Below are 20,757 nucleotides of genomic sequence, written 5' to 3' on the forward strand. Positions count from 1 at the left end.
CACATTCTCACTCTCGATCTTCTCCCCCATCCCTCCCTCCCTTGAAGCTTGAAAACTGGGAAGCTTGAGCATTAGCTCTTTAAACTTCCAGATGGAGGACTGATTCATGCAAAATAGCTGCTCTCGCTGCTCTCTGATTGGTCTAAAGCCACCGATCAGGGAGCAATCTCTTCCAACCCACAGGTCTAGGAAGTTTAAAGGGCTGTAACTGTGTTGTTCTTCTGTCCCTCACTTCCTTCCATATTAAGTACACAAAATCGATTTCAACTACGGTTAGTTTATCTCTCAACGGAACTAACACTGGTTGAAATCTTTGTGTGCTTAATATGAGAAGTGGGGCCTGGATAAAAGCAGCTTGCAGACTGAATTTAGCAGCAGAGGAAAATTTATGAGCAGCCAACAAATGCACGTGCAACAACACCCGAGGTGTTTTATCGACTCCCGAGACCTGCGTTTATAGACCCTTTCACGCATGTCACAAGAGGCCTGTCTTCACCACCTCTGGTTCACAAAGTTCCACCATCTGCTGCCGGATGACCTTTAGACAGCATGTGGCTCTGTCCACTGAAGTGATCATTGTCACAGCTTGACGTATTCATGCTCCTGGATTCTTCCAAGCCACCCCAGGGATATGTGCTACATAAGCAGTCCGCAGCGCACATATATCAAGTAAGTGACAAATGATATACTTACAAGCAGCAACATCTTCATTACTTTCCCTGTATAAGGCACAGAACTGTCATATGTGATAGGCTACTCCTTGAGTGAAGTGGGGGTGGGGTGGAGGGGGGTAATTACCTAACAGTTGGCAACAGGCTGCAATCCTGCACCTCCCTGCCCACAAAAATTCCCTTAATAAATGTTCCTGGATGTATCCTTTAATGGGCGTACACTCTGCCCACTTGCAGTTGAAAATTGCAAACGGAGTCCTCCAACTGGCGGATGACCCAATTGGTGTAAGCAAGTAGCCCTCTGCTTGTTTTGGGCAGGAGGGCTGGATGCCCATTTACAGGCTCAGCTGAAAATCGCATCAGGCAGATGTTGGGTATCCTTGGAGTGACCATTGCTTCCCTGGCATTTCCCCTTATAAATGGGGCGGCCGTCAGTTGAAAATCGTGTCCTACATGTTTCCACTGTGCCATTGTGAACAAGTAGTCCACATTTTCCTTTTTATGTTGCACTGCAACACTTTAAGGGCTATTGGCTTGATGTATTTTGTGCTCCCCAATCAACTTAACTACAGGTCAAGAGTCCTGGGCAACTATTCCATATGCTAGTAGCCTATTTAAATGAAGGAGGCCTTCCCTCACAAAATACGGTGCTGCAGGTGAACCTGTGTCATTATTGCAAAATCGAGGTATAAAACATTTACCCAAAATACCTTGGAATAATTTTTTAGTTATACATACCGTGACTTGCAAAGTCAGGAAGTCAGTTAGCAGACTTTCCACCTGTGACATGTTTTCACTTATGTTCCTCATTATCTCCTCGACAGTGATCTTTGGGAGCATGGAATGATTCAAGAGGAAGCAACGGGCACTTTCAGTTTGCTGGAAGTATCCACTAAGCTGAGGAACAGACATAAACAAGTTTAACTAGCTTCATAAGTTACCTCTGCTGGCAGTATGAGCCATGTAAAATAAAAAGCTTCACTAGAAAGCGTTATGTCAGAACAGGTGAAGTATAATGGCAGTATGCACTTATCCAATCTCGATAAAAGAAAGTCCTTGAAAATAGAGTCTCTGGTACATTATGAACTGTATGCCACATAAAATGTCCCATAACACACCACAAAAGCAACCTGTAAAGAAGATAGGGCTAGAAATTTGCGACCGTAAGGATCAAGTTAGCTTCATTTTTTGGAGCTAAAATTTTTTTGGGAATTAAATAAATTTAGGGCCATTTTGCTAGTTTTACCAGTGCTGTAACACTGTCTTTCAAAAAAAAAGTGCCGATTTTTTTTGAGAACCGTTTTTGTGACGTCACTTGGGGTCAAATCCAACGGTAACATAGTTTTTGTGAGTTTCCCCAATAAGGATATTTTTAAGTACGGTGCTAAATATCACTTTTAAAAACCTTGCCTTACCTAGTCGAGTCCGATTGAAATCGATGTTAACAAGGCCACCTTGGGAAACGGAACTAAAAGTTAAAGCTTTGGGAGGGAACAAAACCTGTATTTAATATAAAAACTACTTAAAAATGCGCTGAGTATTTGAAGTTTTAAATGTTAAAGGACTACTTTGACTATGAAGCAGCAATTTCAAAAATATGAACTTTTCTGTAATTTTGTTTTATTCTTCCGCCTGCACAGTCAGCTGTACTGCACTGCAGCAATTTCTCTGCCCTCCTCCTCAAAGCAGGCACACTGGCCGTAACTGGCCTCAGTACCCGACCTGGGAAGCAACACTACCACCGGCATTGTGGAAATAAAGAGCAGCAGCCCAAGGAGTCAGCGTGCCATCCCGGCCTGACCTGGGAGGGAACATCACCACCGGCAGCAGGGAAGTAAAGTGTAGCAGCCCAAGGACATGAAACTACATGGACATTTCAGTTTCATTTCCAACCGAGGCAAACTTGTTAAAGGGATTTAGGGGCCGTGGTAACAAGAGAGAGAGAGAGAGAATGAAACGATACAGAGAGAGATTGAACACAATGTGGTCAGGCCATGTTTATTTTACAGAACAAGTTTCACTAAAAGATGTCTAAATATCGATTTCACAGCATCAAAGCAGAAAATAAGGAATTTTTCGGTTGAGTAATCTCCCTGCCTGCATTTTAACTTTAGAGCCTCAAGTATATGCTGTGTTCGGCAGAACGGGCATTATTTTTAAGACGAAAAAATTTAGCTTCGTCCTTAAAAATGGTGGTATTTTAAGGCTACGCCAAAATTTAAAAAACTTTTGGTGAAACATAGGTCTTATTTTTTTGGCACCATTTTGGCATAAAAAAACCAGCTGCTATTCAAATAGCGCCAAAAAACGGAACTATTTTTCAATGTGGAAAGTCTGGCCTTATTATAGTGTTATGACCAAGAGACTAAAATAATGAGGGTGTAATGCAATATACTTGTTGTAAAAGTAAGAGCCAGATAAGAACGTTTCAGGGTAAATTCTGTGCTGTTGTACACTGGAAGAACAGTTGCACAATGGGAACAGGAAGATCACAGATTTGGTGGAGCAGACTCTGGGTCCATTTCCTTCAGCGCTACAATTCAGCAGTCTGCACTATGACTAAGAAAGCAATAAAGAAAGGAAAGATAGATTACGAAAGTAAACTTGCGCAAAACATAAAAACACATAGTAAAAGCTTTTACCGATATATAAAATGGAAAAGAGTGACTAAAGTAAATGTTGGTCCTTTAGAAGATGAGAAGGGGGATTTAGTAATGGGAAATATGGAAATGGCTGAGACCTTAAACAATTATTTTGCTTCGGTCTTCACAGTGGAAGGCACAAAAACCATGCCAAAAATTGCTGGTCATGGGAATGTGGGAAGGGAGGACCTTGAGACAATCACTATCACTAGGGAGGTAGTGCTGGACAGGCTAATGGGACTCAAGGTAGACAAGTCCCCTGGTCCTGATGAAATGCATCCTAGAGTATTAAAAGATATGGCGGAAGTTATAGCAGATGCATTCGTTATAATCTACCAAAATTCTCTGGACTCTGGGGAGGTACCAGCGGATTGGAAAGCAGCTAATGTAACACCTCTGTTCAAAAAAGTGGGCAGACAAAAGGCAGGTAACTATAGGCCAGTTAGTTTAACATCTGTCGTGGGGAAAATACTTGAAGCTATCATTAAGGAAGAAATAGCGGGACATCTAGATAGGAATAGTGCAATCAAGCAGACGCAACATGGATTCATGAAGGGGAAATCATGTTTAACTAATTTACTGGAATTCTTTGAGGATATAACGAGCATGGTGGATGTGGGTGTACCGATGGATGTGGTGTATTTAGATTTCCAAAAGGCATTCGATAAGGTGCCACAGAAGATAAAGTTACGCGGAGTCAGAGGAAATGTATTAGCATGGATAGAGAATTGGCTGGCTAACAGAAAGCAGAGAGTCGGGATAAATGGGTCCTTTTCGGGTTGGAAATCGGTGGTTAGTGGTGTGCCACAGGGATCGGTGCTGGGACCACAACTGTTTACAATATACATAGATGACCTGGAAGAAGGGACAGAGTGTAGTGTAACAAAATTTGCAGATGACACAAAGATTAGTGGAAAAGCGGATTGTGTAGAGGACACAGCGAGGCTGCAAAGAGATTTAGATAGGTTAAGCAAATGGGCTAAGGTTTGGCAGATGGAATACAATGTTGGAAAATGTGAGGTCATCCACCTTGGGAAAAAAAAACAGTAAACGAGAATATTATTTGAATGGGGAGAAATTACAACATGCTGCGGTGCAGAGGGACCTGGGGGTCCTTGTGCATGAACCTGTGGAATTCACTGCCCAAGGAAGCAGTCGAGGCTAGCTCATTGAATGTATTCAAATCACAGATAGATAGATTTTTAACTAATAAGGGAATTAAGGGTTATGGGGAGCGGGTGGGTAAGTGGAGCTGAGTCCACGGCCAGATCAGCCATGATCTTTTTGAATAGCGGAGCAGGCTCTCGGGGCTAGATGGCCTACTCCTGTTCCTAATTCTTATGTTCTTCTGTTCTTATTGTGCTGGGTTGTTTGTACCAATTTTGTGCCTTAGCCTCTTTAAGATTCATATTTGACACAAATTCTTGCACAATTCTCTTCCATATCTACTGCTTGCCCATACCAAAGCATCAAATGACCTTACAGCTCTTTCTTTTCATACCCATATTTTAGTTGGGAATACAATCAAGGTGCAACTGGAAAGTTTTGCCACACTAACATTTTTCAAAGTCTTCATGCATCAATCATTGCAACACAAACATGGTCACTTTTTTTTCTTCTGTGTGAATGTGCAATGGAAACAATTGCAACAAATGGGTGAAGGAGCTTTTAAATTGCCACAAGCTTTTTTTGTAATGCTTACAGTACCTTTTTAGTATAATATTGTTTTTATTTAACATTTTTTAATATAATTTGGAAATATTTATTAATAATTATTATTTTTCAGAATAAAGTTTGAGGCCCAATTTTTTTTTTACTCCAATAAGTTTATTTTTAAAGTATTTCAAATACCGTATTTTGTGTTTGAGATTGTACATGATGAACAAAGTTCTACCCGGGAGATCAGCAAGCACCAACACATATCTGAAGATCTTAGTACATACTCGTGAATGGTTTAGGACAACTGCGTCAGCTTGCTCTGTACCAACAGGGAAGCTTTGCGTTTGCAAAGGCAGCTGGAGTCAAATTGCAACACAAGGACACTTCCAATGGTTGGCAAGATTGCCACAGCCCTCAACTGTTATGCATTTGGCTCATTCCCAACTAGCATTGCAAGATCATTTAGCATGCTGCTCATGCATGTATCGAACTGGTAACTAACGCATCAGTCAGCATTTTCATCTCCTCATTCCCACAGAATGACCAACGATGCTGCTAAATGTCACTGCACTGCTACATTTCCAAAGGGGGTTACTGACAGCTGCCATATACCCAACCTCCATATCAATAAATTACACAAAAGCAAAATACTGCGGATGCTGGAATCTGAAATAAAAGCAGAAAATGCTAGAAATATCAACGGGTCAAGCAGCATCTGTGGAGAGAAAAGCAGAATTAACGTTTCAGGTCGACGACTCTTCGTCAGAACTCAATAATGTTTGTGTTACAATTATTGATGCATGAAGGCTTTGAAAGATGTTAGTGTGGCAAAACTTTCCAGTTGCACCTTGATTGTATTCCCAGCTAAAATATGGGTAAGCAATGAAAGAGCTGATGCTTTGGTATGGGCAAGCAGTAGAAATGGAAGAGGTCGATAAGCAAATTTAGTGGCATATTATCTTGGTCCATCCGTCGAGTACATGACGTGTTGGGTAGTCTTACTTTGTCAACTTCATTAAAATATGCCGTCTTCCTCCACATCTGTACTTGGATCCTGCCACTACTGTACACAGCATTGAGCCAGGTTGCTACCTTCTGGAAGGTATAGTATACCTCTGCACGCCTGAGGTACACATATTAGAGTGCCAAACATGGCCACACTGTTATTGCAGCTGTTGGTGTACTTTGTCAGCCATGAAAAATGAACTTGATATTATGCTGCTCTGCCATTTACCTATAGGTACTTTTTTTACATCTGTACTTCAGGTGTGCCTTGTTTGTGGCCTACCACCTGTTTCTCCCCATACAGGGCCCAAGTTTCCACATGATTTGACCTGATTTTTAGGAGCAACTGGTGGAGAACGGACTATCTTAGAAATCGCAATTCTCCACATTTTTTTTTCTGTAGTTCTCGTCAGGTAGAACAGTTCTACTTTGGAACAGTATTTTTTCTTCAAAAGGGGGCGTGTCCGGCCACTGACGCCTGATTTGAAAGTTTCCACAGTGAAAACGTACTCCAAACTAAAGTAGAATGGAGCAAGTGAAGATTTTTGTAGAACTGAAAAAACCTGTTCTACACATTAAAAAATCAGGCGCAGGTTACAAATTAGGCGTCCAGAACGAGGTGGGGGGGGAGGGAAGTCATTAAATTCTATAATAAATCCTTATTTATACTTATACAAATATTATACAAATAAATCTAACCTGAATAAACATTTATAAGCAAAGAAAAGATTAAATAAACCATCTTCCTACCTGTGTGAAAGTGCTTCAGGCAGGCCTTTCGGGACCGAAGGCTGAATGGGCCGGCCCGAGACTTCGGGCAGGGCCCGTCCCCAGCACCAGATTTACAGGTAGGTGGCATTGGGTTGGGTCGGGGAGGTTCGGTTCGGGTCGGGGGGGGGGAGGGAGGGAGAGGGAGAGAGAGAGGGAGGGAGGGGGATAGGGGGAGAGAGGGAGGGGGAGAGGGGGAGAGAGGGAGGGGGAGAGGGAGGGAGGGAGGGGGAAGGTCAGGTCGGATCCAGTCCGGGAGCGGGAGTCGGGTCGGGTCGGGTCCAGTGGGAAGGGCGGGGAGCGGGAACAGGAGCGCGGGTCGGGTCGGGTCGGGTCGGGTCGAGTCGGGGGGGAGGGGGGGGGCGGAGCGGGAACAGGAGCGCGGGTCGGGTCCAGTCGGGGGGGGCGGGGAGCGGGAACAGGAGTGCGGGTCGGGTCGGGGGGGCGGGGAGCGGGAACAGGAGCGCGGGTCGGGTCGGGTCCAGTCGGGGGGGCGGGGAGCGGGAACAGGAGCGCGGGTCGGGTCGGGTCCAGTCGGGGGGGGGGGGGGGGGCGGAGCGGGAACAGGAGTGCGGGTCAGGTCCAGTCGGGGGGGCGGGGAGCGGGAACAGGAGCGCGGGCGGGGAGCGGGAACAGGAGCGCGGGTCGGTTTGGGTCGGGTCCAGTCGGGTGGGGGGGGGGGTGCCGGAGCGGGAACAGGAGCGCGGGTCGGGTCAGGTCCAGTCGGTGGGGGGGGGCCGGAGCGGGAACAGGAGCACGGGTCGGGTCGGGTCGGGTCGGGTCTAGTTGGGGAGGCGGGGAGCGGGAACAGGAGCGCGGGTCGGGTCGGGTCGGGTCCAGTTGGGGGGGGGGGGCGGAGCGGGAACAGGAGCGCAGGTCGGGTCCAGTCGGGGGGGGGCGGGGAGCGGGAACAGGAGCGTGGGTCGGGTCGGGTCAGGTCCAGTCGGGGGGATGGGGAGCGGGAACAGGAGCGCGGGTCGGGTCGGGTCCAGTTGGGGGGGCGGGGAGCGGGAACAGGAGCGCGGGTCGGGTCGGGTCCAGTCGGGGGGGCGGGGAGCGGGATCAGGAGCGCGGGTCGGGTCGGGTCCAGTCGGGGGGGTGGGGAGCGGGAACAGGAGCGCGGGTCGGGTCGGGTCCAGTCGGGGGGGCGGGGAGCGGGAACAGGAGCGCGGGTCGGGTCGGGTCAGCGGGGGGGGCGGGAGGACAGGAGCGGGGTCGGGTCCAGTCGGGGGGCGGGGGGCGGAACAGGAGCGCGGTCGGGTCGGGGCGGGGGGGGGGGGAACAATAGCGCGGGTCGGGTCGGGTCCAGTCGGGGGGCGGGGAGCGGGAACAGGCGGGTCTCGGGTCGCGAACAGTCGGGGGGGCGGGGAGCGGGAACAGGAGCGCGGGTCGGGTCGGGTCGAGTCTGGGGGGGGAGGCGGAGCGGGAACAGGAGCGCGGGTCGGGTCGGGTCCAGTCGGGGGGGGGTGGGCAGAGCGGGAACAGGAGCGCGGGTCGGGTCGGGTCGAGTCTGGGGGGGGAGGCGGAGCGGGAACAGGAGCGCGGGTCGGGTCGGGTCCAGTCGGGGGGGGGGGAGCCGGAGCGGGAACAGGAGCGGTCGGGTCGGGTCCAGTCGAGGAGCGGGAACAGGAGCGCGGGTCGGGTCGGGTCCAGTCAGGGGGGGGTGGGCAGAGCGGGAACAGGAGCGCGGGTCGGGTCGGGTCGGGTCCAGTCGGGGAGCGGGAACAGGAGCTCGGGTCGGGTCGGGTCAGTCCGGGAGCGGGTGTCGGGTCTGATCGGGGGAGGGGGGGGGAGCGGGTGTCGGGTCTGGTCGGGCGGGAGGGGGGAAGCAGGAGCTGGCCGTGGGAGGAGCCTTATTCACGCAGCCCCAGTGAGGCCATTCGGCCAGGGCTAGGGGCTGCGTGCTTCGGGCCCCTCCCACACAGTTCGGCGCCTGGAGCTACTGCACTTGCGTGCCGACTGTAGCGCGCATGTGCAGAGGTCCCGGCACTGTTTTCAGCGCAGGGACCTGGCTCCGCCCCCCCCCCCCCACAGCTGCGCCGAGGGTCAGAGGACCTACAGGGAGGTGGAGAATACCGAGGATTTTTTTAGGCGCACTTTATGGCGTGAAAAACGGGCGTCCAGGTCGGGACGGCGCCGTTCTAGGCGCGAGTGGAAACTTGGGCCCACAGTCTTTGGTAAGGCTGACACATTTTTAATAATTGTTACCTTTCTGAAGGCTGAAATGAGTTTTGTCCTCTTACATGGCCACTCTACAATCGCACTTCCAATGCCTGGGCTAGTGTGCGCAGGGAGTGTGTTCAAATGATTTAAATTACCTGACCTTACACAGTCGGGTCACCACCCCTGCCATGTAGAAGAATTGCAGTGGCCCTACTGTCATTGAAATGGACTGTATTATAAACCCCTTAAATAATCTTACCTGTTTTATGGTATATTGCAAATAATTACGTTCATCTCTTTCACTTTCTTCCAAAGTATAGCGAGAGTCTTTCCTGTCAGCTGCACCAGGCAACATTGGATGATCTTGCTTCTCCAGCTCTTCCAGTTCCTTTTAAACAGAAGAGTTCAATCAGTTACTGCTGCCACACTAGAGACACATCTTTTTAGAGAACTGAAGACTCAGCTGTCAAATTAAAGGTGAAGTTCCTTCAAGTACTTTAATTATAATACACTCTTCATTATAATATTGACTGAAAATAATTATGTCTGAAATGTTTCCCTCCACTTTACGTCACACCACCCGTGCCATCCTCCCTTCCCTTGACGAAGAAGTCGCTTCCCAGTCTTTGCAACTGCCACTCTGAAACTGGCCATTAGAATGGAAGCAAAAGTTGCAGATTGCTTTGCCCTTTCCTTCCTATGAAGAATTGTTTCAACTTCTCTGTGTTTCTTCCTGACAGCAATTGGAATGCAATTTGGGAACTGCAGAACCGAACCACTCCTTGTCGGTATGTCAGTACACCAGCATTATTCTACTGGGCTCTCCGAGAAACAATTTTATTTTTAAATGTTTTTTTTTTAAATTGTCTAGAACCCCAGCTTTCAGAAGTCAAGTGAAATCACTGTAAATAGCAACATGATATTTTTTAGCTCTCAAAATATTATTAGTCTAAAATTATTCTCAAAATCAATTGTGAACATTTAAATATTTAATTATTTTTATTTCCTCCACCCCTCAAAGGCTGTCTGTCACCAATTCGCCCCAAAGTTAGACACTAATGACATTTTACTGCAGCCACCATTAGTCGAATTATTTGGCCACCAGAAAGGAATCATTCAGTTTGGAAAAATCAGTTTTAGTTTTATTTTCAAACGGAGTAGTTGGGAGGAAAGCTCGAGTTATTTGGCTACTACTTTTACACAATGCTGAAAGTAATTCTGCACTATTAAATTAAATTAAACCAAGTACTTAATGGTTTTTCACTTTGATAATGCAAAAAGAGAGGATTGTATGACTGAACATTACCTTTTCTTGTGTGGAAAGAAAATCTCTGTACAACTTCTCATCTATTTTCTCTTTTAAATACAAATCATTCAGATGTATTCTTAGTAACTGAAGAAACATCTAAAAGGAAACAGATGGATGTATTCCGAGCTCGTGGACAATAATGGTCTGATACATACAAGAGTAGAATCATTGAACCATGTGTTTCTTTGTTATATATAGTGTGTACAATCTACATGACATTATATACAGAATACATAGGCTAGACTGCATTATACAAAGAGGGTAACACATAACCCAGTGTGCTAAACACGGCCCCTTGGCAGTGCTGCCATGAAAGGGCACCCCAATAACACTAGTACGGACATGGGTACCCACAAATGAACCCCTCCTTGGGATTTGGAATGGGATCATGGCAAGGCCAGATGAGAGGAGGCAGAAGTCCCGCCAGGCTGCACTTCTGGCAATGCAATGGCGCCACCAGCATTTCTAGGTTAAGATATTTAACGTAAACTTAAATGGTTCTTGCAAATACTCTAGACATACCATATACTTTTCTTGACGTAGTTCTGTATCTAAATCCCTGAGGACTTGCAGACTGAGTCTGTAGAGGCCAAGGTCTGCATCAGGACTGTCAAATAGGGAGAAACAAAAACTACAAATGATCAGCAGTGAATAATATTAAATAAATCTGAAAAGCCAGAAACACTCGTATGGAATTACACACGTGTACTTTAATGTATTAAAAGTCCTCCATCTGTGCATGTTCCACTATGATTTCTTGCGTCTATATTTATAATGGAAACTGCTTCTGTAAACTTGTCACGCTACAGTAACATCCATCTACCACAGGGGGCACTAAAGCACTTATGTTTCCCAGCTCCTTAGCCTCCATTGAAGAGAACCTTTCCTGCTCCAATCTCTACTTCCAATTTCCCATAAGCTTTTGTACTTAATTATATATAACAATATAAAATCCAAGTAATGTATAAATTAAGGACAGAATCTATTACTTTAGCATGGAGGTTGAACTAAATCTGCATATTGTTCTAATTAACCCACATCCTCTAACTTTGCTTCAACTGAAGAAAGAATAGATAACATTAAAATGTGGACTGAATTATATTTGCAGCTCCTGGCCCAATTATCCTCCAGCCTCTAACTCCGTTTCACCTGAAGACTACACTTGGTCTTGACTCCCATGTGATAAAATATATATATATACACGCACAACTGTGTCTATTACAATTATTGAAGATATTTTACCTTGTATATACTAGTACTTCAGAAAAGAATGTTGCCATCACAACTATTTTATTTTTATTACATGCTTTTGGGTCTGGTGGTGAATAATTCCCTGGAAAGCAATAGCAATCTCTGTCATCCTTCTGACCAAGTGATAAAACAAAGTCTTCTTTTGCTCTTTTGGTCTGATCTCTCCGTTTCAAGCCCTCCAATAGAGAGGGATTAGATGATCCATCTGCTAGGGGCTGCGAATGATATTAATAATTAGCAAGTAGGACATCAGCAAAGATTAAAGTTACTAAAAGATTAACTATCTTCAAAGAAACACATTTTTAGGAAATGGCAGCTCATCCTTGAAGTGGAGAGTCTCCATTCTGAATTTGGACTATCTAATTGGACAAATGAATTATTGGTTCTGAATTTTTTTAATTGTTAACCTAATATAAACTATCCAATCACGTAACCAGATTTTTGAACACCTATTTTTGGAGTATATGCATTTTATTAAATATAAAGATATAATATAACTAGACAGTAGGTACAAATGAATGCAAAGCAAAATAACTTTCAATTGGATATTGTACTGACGTAATTGTTGCCGATTATAACAACAAATGCAAGACTTACTCTGAATTTTTGATTAATGGGATATATGACTCTTGCTTTCAATGCAAAAGCAGCTATATTACTGTCCAATGAAGTTTCATTTTCCTGTAAAATAAAAGATATTAGCATATCATAATAATGTTCTATTGAAGTGTCTAAGTTCTTTATCTTTGTGGGGAGCTTAGAGACATAACATAGAACAAGCAGGGCACATTTAAAGTGGAGTTAAATGTTCCCATTATTTTGTCTATAGCTCAATTTGGAGATACTAACAGATATTTGTGTTCTGATTTAGGAGTTATCCACTAATGAAACAATAACACTAAGAATAAACCTTTGCAAATCTGCAGGCCCAGGATACTCAAAACAGAAATGCCAGTTTAGAAACCAATTGTGAATCATCGTTTTTTTTAAAACTTTCTACTAAGTAGTTGTTTATTTTAACTCATTTTTTGAATACTTTGCAGGCCATAATATTTAACTCTACAGTAAAAATGTACATTATAATTACAAAAAGCATCAACAGTATATTCCAGAAAATCTGTCACTTTCAATAGAGTAAACAAGATTGAAGCTTGAAATTACCAAGGACTGCACTCCATTTCAATACGAACACTTTTAATGTATTATGGGATCTCCCATAGCATTATTTATGATTGGATGATCTGTTTTTTAAGGGAGGGTAGGTACTGTGCATGGGAGTCTAGAAGCGAGTGATGCAGTCAGAGTCCAGGGATATGGTCAAAGTCCAGGGATATGGAGGTCTGGCTGATCTTGAGGTTTAGGCCTCATTTCTTCTAATTTTCTTGGTGACCTGCTTCAACCCAGTCAGATCCGCTACCTGGCCGGCTGGCATGAGCAGAAATTCAGCAGCAGGAAGCTGCAATTGGGTCCCAGGTAAGCAGTGAGAGCGGGGCTCTGGACGCCATCGGGGGTGGGGCAGGGGGGGGTGCGTGTCCAGGGCAAGGGAGGCGCAAGGCTTCCTTGTGAGATCCGGAGCAGCAAGAACCCTAATATTAAATTTAAAAACTTAATTACTGCACCTCTTCTGACCCACAGTCCACCTCCCGACAGGTCTAGCCTGAAAGGGAACCAGTTACTGTTACCCTGCTCAGGCCTCCAACCAGAATTGCAGATCGGGTCATTGGCAGATGATCTGCATATTCAAAGAAGGTCCCCATTGTCTTCCTGCAGGTCTCCCGCTCGCCTGCTCAAAAGAGGTTAACCTCATGAAATGGTGGCAAGGTAGCAGGATCAGAGGGGTAAGTCGCTGCCCTCATTTTAACTGCCCCCACACCCAGTTTCCACCAGGTGGGTGGAATTAAAATCAGGGTCATAATGTGTAATGCGAAATACATTCATCTGCTGCTACGATGGAGCTACGTTTCATCTGCACTGTTCCTTAAATTGGAGGTTAATAGCAGTTGGTGAGGGACGTTTTGAGATTGATAATTATTTCTAAATTTACACCTCCCGGGTAGAGGAAACCAGACTTTTAACACTTGAAATAGTGTGAAGGATCTGTGCTAGACACAAGACAATTTACCTTTTTAAAAATTCATTTGCAGGATGCGGGCATCGCTTTATTGCCCATCCCTAATTGCTCGAGAAGGTGGTGGTGAGCCGCCTTCTTGGACTGCTGCCGTCCGTGTAGTGAAAGTAATGCCACCGTTCTGCTAGGGAAGGAGTTACAGGATCTTAACCCAGCGACGATGGAATGGCGATAAATTTCCAAGTCAGGATGGTGTGTGACTTGGAGGGGAACTTGGAGGTAGTGGTGTTCCCATGTGCCTGCTGCCCTAGGTGGTAGAGGTCGCAGATTAGGGAAGTGCTGTTGAAGAAGCCTTGGCAAGTTGTTGCAGTGCATTTTATCGGTGGTACACACTGCAGCCACTTTGCGCCAGTGATGGAGGGAGTTAATGTTTAAGATGGTGGATAGGGCGCCAACAAAGCGGGCTGCTTTTCCCTGGTGGTGTTGAGCTTCATGAGTGTTTTTGGAGCTGTCCACTGGCCGGAGAGTTTCCCCCCTGATTCCCATTGACTTCAGTTTTACTAGGGCTCCTTTATAAGAACATAAGAAATAGGAGCAGGAGTAGGCCATTTGGCTCCTCGAGCCTGCTCCGCCATTTAATAACATCATGGCTGATCTAATCATGGAATCAGCTCCACCTTGCTACCTGCTCCCCATAACCCTTTATTCTTTTCTCGCTCAAAAATCTGTCTGTATCCGTCTTAAATATATTCAATGGCCCAGCCTCCACTTCTCTCTGGGGCAGAGAATTCCACAGATTTGCAAGAAGAAATTACTTCTCATCTCAGTTTTAAATGGGCGGCCCCTTATTCTGAGACTATGCCCCCTAATTTTAGTTTCTCCTATGATTGGACATATCCTCTCTGCATCCACCTTGTCGAGCCCACTCAGTATGCTATATGTTTTGATAAGATCACCTCTCATTCTTCTGAACTCCAATGAGTAAAGGCCCAACCTATCTTCATAAGTCAAACCCATTGTTATGTATGTAACCCTTGGCAACCTGTATCACACCACCACCAGAGGGCCTACCTGTTGGAGTCCCAAGGGATCCCAACATCCCTTGGCAGCACGGTATATAACTCTCACACTGTATCAGCGCTCTGGAGTTTAATTAAAGGAGCTAAGGTCACACTTGCTCATTTCTTACAGTACTCAGTTTTATCCTTTATTGTGAGCTTAATACCCCTTAACTCCGGAATCATCCTAGTGAAGCTTCTCTGAACAGCCTCCAATGGAAGTATATCTTCCTTAAATATGGAGACCAAAACTGTATGCAGTACTCTAGGTGTGGCCTCACCAATACCCTGTACAGTTGTAGCAGGACTTATCTGCTTTTATACTCTATCCCCCTTGCAATAAAGGCCAACATTCAATTTGCCTTCCTGATTACTTGCTGTACCTGCATACTAACTTATTGTGTTTCATGCACAAGGAACCCCAGGTCCCTCTGTCTTGCAGCACTTTGCAACTTTTCTCCATTTAAATTATAATTTGCTTTTCTATTTTTTCTGCCGAAGTGCTACACTTGATCAAATGCTGCCTTGATGTCAAGGACAGTCAGTCTCATCTCACCTCACCTCTGGAATTCAGCTCTTTTGTCCATGTTTGGACCAAGGCTGTAATGACGTCTGGAGCTGAGTGGTCCTGGCAGAACCCAAACTGAGCATCGGTGAGCAGGTTATTGGTGAGTAAGTGCTGCTTGATAGCACTGTCAATGATCCTTTCCATCAATGTGCCAATGATTGAGAGTAGACTGATTGGACGGTAATTGACCAGATTGGTTTTTTGTTAACAGGTCATACCTGGGAAATTTTTCACTCTGTCAGGTGGATGCCAGTGCTGTAGATGTACTGGAATAGCTTGGTAAAGGTGAGGCTAGTTCTGGAGCACATCTTCAACATGGAAGCTTAGATGTTGTTGGGGCCCATAGCCTTTGCTGTATCTAGTTCGTTCAGTCATTTCTTGATATCACGTGGAGTGAATTGAATTTGCCGAAGACTGGCTTCTGTGATGGTGGGGAACTCAGGAGTAGACTGAAATGGATCATCCACTTGGCACTTCTGGCTGAAGATGATTACAAACACTTCAGCCTCGTCTTTTGCACTCATGTGCTGGGCTCCTCGATCATTGAGGATGGGAATGTTCATGGAGCCTTCTCCTCCCGTTAGTTCCTTAATTATTCACCACCATTCATGATTGATTCTATGGAAATGGTAGCATAGTGGTTATGTTACTGGACTAGTAATCCAGAGACCTGGACTAATGATTGGGAAAATGAGTTCAAATCCCACCACGGCAGCTGGGGAATTTGAATTCAGTTAATTAAATAAATATGGAATGAAAAGCTAGTATCAGTAATGGTGACCAGGAAATAATGGATTGGTTCACTAATGTCCTTTAGGGAAGAAAATCTGCTGTCCTTTCCCAGTCTGGCCTATATGTGACCCCAAACCCACAGCAATGTGGTTGACTCTTAAATGGCCTAGCAAGCCAAACCGCTACAACAAACTCAGCACTGTGGGAGCACCTTCACCACAAGGACTGCAGCGGTTCAAGAAGGTGGCTCATCACCACCTTCACAAGGACAATGTGGGATGGGCAATAAATGCTGGCCTTGCCAGCGACGCCCACATCCTGTGAAGGAATATATAAAAAAATGCTTGGATGTGGCATATAATATTTAATCTCTCCTGTGGTTTGGCACACGAAAGTCAACACCAAGTCCAGTCTTCAAGTAAAATGGGTTTAGAGGCTGGGGACAGTTGAACCAGGGAGTGCAGATGTAATTCAATAACCGTTTTAAAAGTCATAAATATTATCCTTATTTTTATATGTCCATTATAAATTTCTAAGTCTACATTTATAATGTTAGCTGCTTATGTAAATTTGTCATGCAGTAATTATATCTTCTCGCTAGTGGCGGTGCTGTGTCACTTCACATCAACAATAATTTATTGTTGCTATGTAAACAAAGGATCAAAATAATCAGAGTTTAGTTGTTTGTTTAAGGGAACTTTGCTGATTGGAATATGCTTAAGGCTTCAACCCAGAAGCATTCAGCATTTTTAAATGGTTTTGCATCTGTAATATCTGCTACCTGGACTGTGATGTTTGTGTGCAGTAGAGATACTACTGCAGATTTCCCTTTTCATTGCACCAAGGAATGCTCAGAACCCAGGCTTAGTGAAGAGGAAATGGGAATAGAGAGCCACTGCATCACATTTTAAAGACACTCCTTAAAACCTACCTCTTTGACCAAGCATTTGGTCATCTGCCCTAATGTGGCTTGGTGTTAAATTGTTTTTGTTCCATGCTCCTGTGAAGCGCTTTGGGATGACTGCGTTAAAGGCGCTATATAAATACAAGTTGTTGTTGTTTTTGACTTTAGCCCTACAACACTACCTTGGGCATACCGGGGCTTTCCCACAGTGACAAATCTGGGCCTGTGTCTGCAGTAGGTGAACACCCAGCATCAGGATTCTAATCATGGTGGGATGGGCGACTCCAGTCCATTGCCTCACTTTCCTCAGTATGCACCTATAAGGCATCCAAATCGAGGGGCACTCCAAAAAAACAGGAGTAGATCGTTCAGCCCCTCAATCTTGTTCTGCCATTCAATTAGATCATTGCTGATCTGTATTTTAACTTCACCTACCTGTCTTGGTTCCATAACACTTAATACCCTTGCCCAATAAAATTACATAAATCTCAATTAAAAACATTTCAATGGGCCTTGTGCTGAGACCTTCTACAGACTGGAGAAGACAAAGGTATTTAAAGTATTCCCCCTCTCCCTCGGGGGATCTTTGGGCCTCAGGTCCCCGGGTTGTCGATGAAGAACCTCAATGCTGACAGCCAGGAATGTCGCTACAGGGCTCTCATAGCTGGAGAAATGCTCCTGTTTCCTCTCCTCGATCCCAGTGCAAGGCCCTGCCACTTGGGAGGCCAGTGTTACGTCCAAGCAATGTAAATCTCCGGTCTGTGGAAGGCCCAGTGAGAATTTTAAAACTGAGAAAAATGGAACAGAAGCATATTCTTACAGGCACAATACACCTGCAAATACTCTGAAATATTGGGCACCCAGTAGGGGCCTCGTGAGGAAAATCGGACCCATTATTTTTGATAAATTATATACTAGCAGATCTCATATTGTGTTTCCCATGGTGAGTTGCACAATAGGCTGTTTTACAAGCGCAGGCACATTTTACCACGTAATCCGCAATATATTATTCTGCTGCCAAGGTGTCTCCAAATGTCATTACTATTAACACTGGGTAAAGTTTAACTGCTCTCCAAATTTCATTTCTCTCTTTTTCAGATTGTAAATGGCTAGACAGAATTACAGTAAGATGATCACACTGTTGCTCAAAGAAAACAAAGACTTGCATTTATATAGCACCTTTCACAATCACTGGATGTCCCAAAGCGCTTTACATCTAATGAAGTACTTTTGGAGTGTAGTCACTGTTGGAATGTAGGAAACATGGTAGCCAATTTGTGCACTGCAAGCTTCCTCAAACAGCAATGTGATAATGACCAGATCATCTACTTTTAGTGATGTTGATTGAGGGATAAATATTGACCAGAACTCCAGAGATAACTCCCCTGCTCTTCTTCAAAATAGTGCTATGGGATCTTTTACGTCCATCTGAGAAAGTAGATGGGACCTTGGTTTAATATCTCATACGAAAGACGGCACCTCCGCCTGTATGGCATTCCCTCAGTACTGCACTGGAGTGCCAGCTTCAATTTTTGTGTTCAAGTCTCTGTAGTGGGACTTGAACCCACAATCCTTCTGATTCCGGAACTACGATACAACTAAGAGTCCCTCTCTAGAACAAGGACAAAAGAAAAACAACTGCGACCCACTTGGTGAAAAGGGGAAGCTCCACCTTTAGCTCTTCTTTCTTCAACTACTTCAGCATTGCTTTTATAACTCTGGTTATCCTCAGAATCGGAATTTTCATCAATTCCATTTGCACTATTTTCCTGAAAAGAGAAATAAACGTAAACGGGGATTTATAACAAAAGGCAAACCTCCCCTTCCTGCGTCAGATTTTGGAGGCAGTGAAACAGAAGCATGCATTTCATGCTATTTATTATTGCTTCGCAGTTTAGAAAGTTAAGATTCACCAATCGAAGCAGGGAAAACAGTTTCGTTTTACCTTTCTGTGCAAGGCTGATTCCAACACAAAGATGTAGAGAAGGACTCCGCCAGCGATTCCCAATAAAAAGCCCAGCACCACGGCGACCGCCAGTAACGGGGGGTTAACCTGCAGCTGGTTGGAAGTGACCCTGAGCACCGCTCGCGCCAAACAGGAGTCCAGTCCGTTCACAGCCATTCAAGTGTCCAAAGGAAGCCCTTCTTTCAAATCTCTCGGAAACGCTGCCAGTTGCACATCTGGAAAAAAACTGTGACGGGAATGAGGGAAAATATTTTCCCAAACTTATTTTGCGACGATATTTATCTCCTGACTGGGTACTGGGCGCCAATCGCGCCGCTTGTCTTTTAAATTGGATCAAAGTGAACGATCCTGCTGGGTGGTCTTGTTTTTATGCTCCTGACAACGTCATTCCAAGACTGCTAAGAATAGATTCGGATTGTTCCCAAGCTTTTTTAAATCGAGAGTTCCTTTTCAAGCAAATTTATTCCTCCCCCCCCCAATAAAGGGAGAAAATCCAAGAGATTCATGTCCTTAATCACAAATGAAAATTCCCAACTCTGCTAAAAGTTTCCCCAACTTTCAACGTAGCGGGGTGCTCTGTGCCGCAAAGGGCTCTGGGAGTTGTAGTTCTTTCTGCTTTTACCCAATAGCAAGGCGCCTGGAACCTCGGGCTCCTGGACTACATGTACCGGCGCCGCCCGCGGGGCCCGGACTGACAGCTGAGTGAGCCATACAAAAAGTAGAGATCTGAACCAATCAGGATTCGGCTTTCGTCAATCCGGCCTATCGGCGCGGGCGAAGGGCGGGACATGGCTTCTCCCGAGTCGGACAATGGCAGTGATCTGCGCGGATTGTGTGTGGCTGAGTTTTGTGTCTAACTCACAGCGAGGAACGATAACCAGACAGTCAGCCTAAGGTGCAAGCCTGACCTGCACCAACATCTGCTCCATCTTCACCCCCTCCCCCAATGAATACAAGGCGATGCTTTATTGCGCTCTATTAACCAGACAGCAAGTTGGCTCCTGTTTGGGGAATGTCTCCGGTTTGTGCTATTGCCCAGGGCTCTCAATGTGCACGTACCCAGTGGTCTCAGTATCATGAAATTCAGTATCTCGCTACTGCTCTTTACCGCATTCAGTCACACTGCGCATATTGTAGCAATCGCAAATATCACGTATCCACTGACTGATACTTTCAAGTTATTGTCGCACGGGAGAACAAGAGCTGGAAAGGAGTTGCGAGAATTTGGAGGTCTGACAAGTTCACCCAATTTGCCGCAGCAGCAGAACGGACCCCTTGGATGTGGGTACAGGAAACATCTGGATGTGCCACTCGTTGGCATCGACATTGGCCACACAACAGCGTGCGCTGTTCTGGGGCAGAATCAAGATTTGATTGTGAAAGGTGGCGATGCTGTTATAAATGTGAGTGCAAATTTTAGAAAATGTAAACGTGGAAATGAAGTGTTCCATGTTACAAACGAGTGATAGTTGTCTTGATTTTTTTTACATCCAGCATTTTTCACTTAATATTTAATAACTTATTATAAAGTTGGTTAGTACGTCTCATACTCTACTACATACTGGTTTCACACTAATATATTTCCACTTTTAATTTTGAAGTGTTTGGAAGATCAGGACTCACTAAAACACAAATTGATAGCGGGTTCCTCAGGTTTAATACTTTATGACGCTGCAGACACACATTCAGGTAGGTGGAACTGTAATTGTATTTCTGAACTTTATGTCACTAAGTTACTCTTTTGCCTAGTACATAATTGGAATTTAATTCTGATGTAGAACTTTTTTTGCCAATGACAACAGAAGTGCCAGCAGATATAATCTGTGGCTCTAGACGAAAATATAAATTCTTTAATGTGAAGGAAGTAATTCACCCTTACAAACTGTAAACAGAAGATTAAACATCATTTTAGTATGACATTGGTATTCCGTCACAGAGTTTCTGTTTTAAACATGCATTGATCTGTGATGTGTTATTTTATCTCAAATACTGC

At 44.9% G+C, this 20,757-nt stretch overlaps 2 protein-coding genes across 4 annotated transcripts in view; one reads left to right on the forward strand and one right to left on the reverse strand.

Annotated features, from left to right (window-relative positions):
* Nucleotides 1–19,280, reverse strand: part of LOC139234877 (evC complex member EVC-like) — a 65,536-nt gene extending 46,256 nt beyond the window's left edge. For both annotated transcript variants that reach the window (XM_070865707.1, XM_070865695.1), the window contains exons 1-8: nucleotides 18,744–19,280; nucleotides 18,448–18,567; nucleotides 12,066–12,149; nucleotides 11,460–11,683; nucleotides 10,740–10,824; nucleotides 10,215–10,313; nucleotides 9,168–9,296; nucleotides 1,410–1,568 (exon numbers count right to left, since the gene is read on the reverse strand). In XM_070865707.1, coding sequence (XP_070721808.1) covers nucleotides 1,410–1,568; nucleotides 9,168–9,296; nucleotides 10,215–10,313; nucleotides 10,740–10,824; nucleotides 11,460–11,683; nucleotides 12,066–12,149; nucleotides 18,448–18,567; nucleotides 18,744–18,920 — 1,077 coding nt within the window. In that variant the 5' untranslated portion in view covers nucleotides 18,921–19,280. The remainder of the gene's footprint in view (nucleotides 1–1,409; nucleotides 1,569–9,167; nucleotides 9,297–10,214; nucleotides 10,314–10,739; nucleotides 10,825–11,459; nucleotides 11,684–12,065; nucleotides 12,150–18,447; nucleotides 18,568–18,743) is intronic.
* Nucleotides 19,281–19,581: 301 nt separating this feature from the next.
* The window catches only part of LOC139234884 (limbin-like), a 260,436-nt gene continuing 259,260 nt past the window's right edge, over nucleotides 19,582–20,757 (forward strand). For both annotated transcript variants that reach the window (XM_070865720.1, XM_070865730.1), the window contains exons 1-2: nucleotides 19,582–20,167; nucleotides 20,366–20,453. In XM_070865720.1, coding sequence (XP_070721821.1) covers nucleotides 19,841–20,167; nucleotides 20,366–20,453 — 415 coding nt within the window. In that variant the 5' untranslated portion in view covers nucleotides 19,582–19,840. The remainder of the gene's footprint in view (nucleotides 20,168–20,365; nucleotides 20,454–20,757) is intronic.

The sequence above is a fragment of the Pristiophorus japonicus genome, chromosome 2 (assembly GCF_044704955.1).
Source record: "Pristiophorus japonicus isolate sPriJap1 chromosome 2, sPriJap1.hap1, whole genome shotgun sequence".
Classification (NCBI taxonomy): Eukaryota; Metazoa; Chordata; class Chondrichthyes; family Pristiophoridae; genus Pristiophorus; species Pristiophorus japonicus.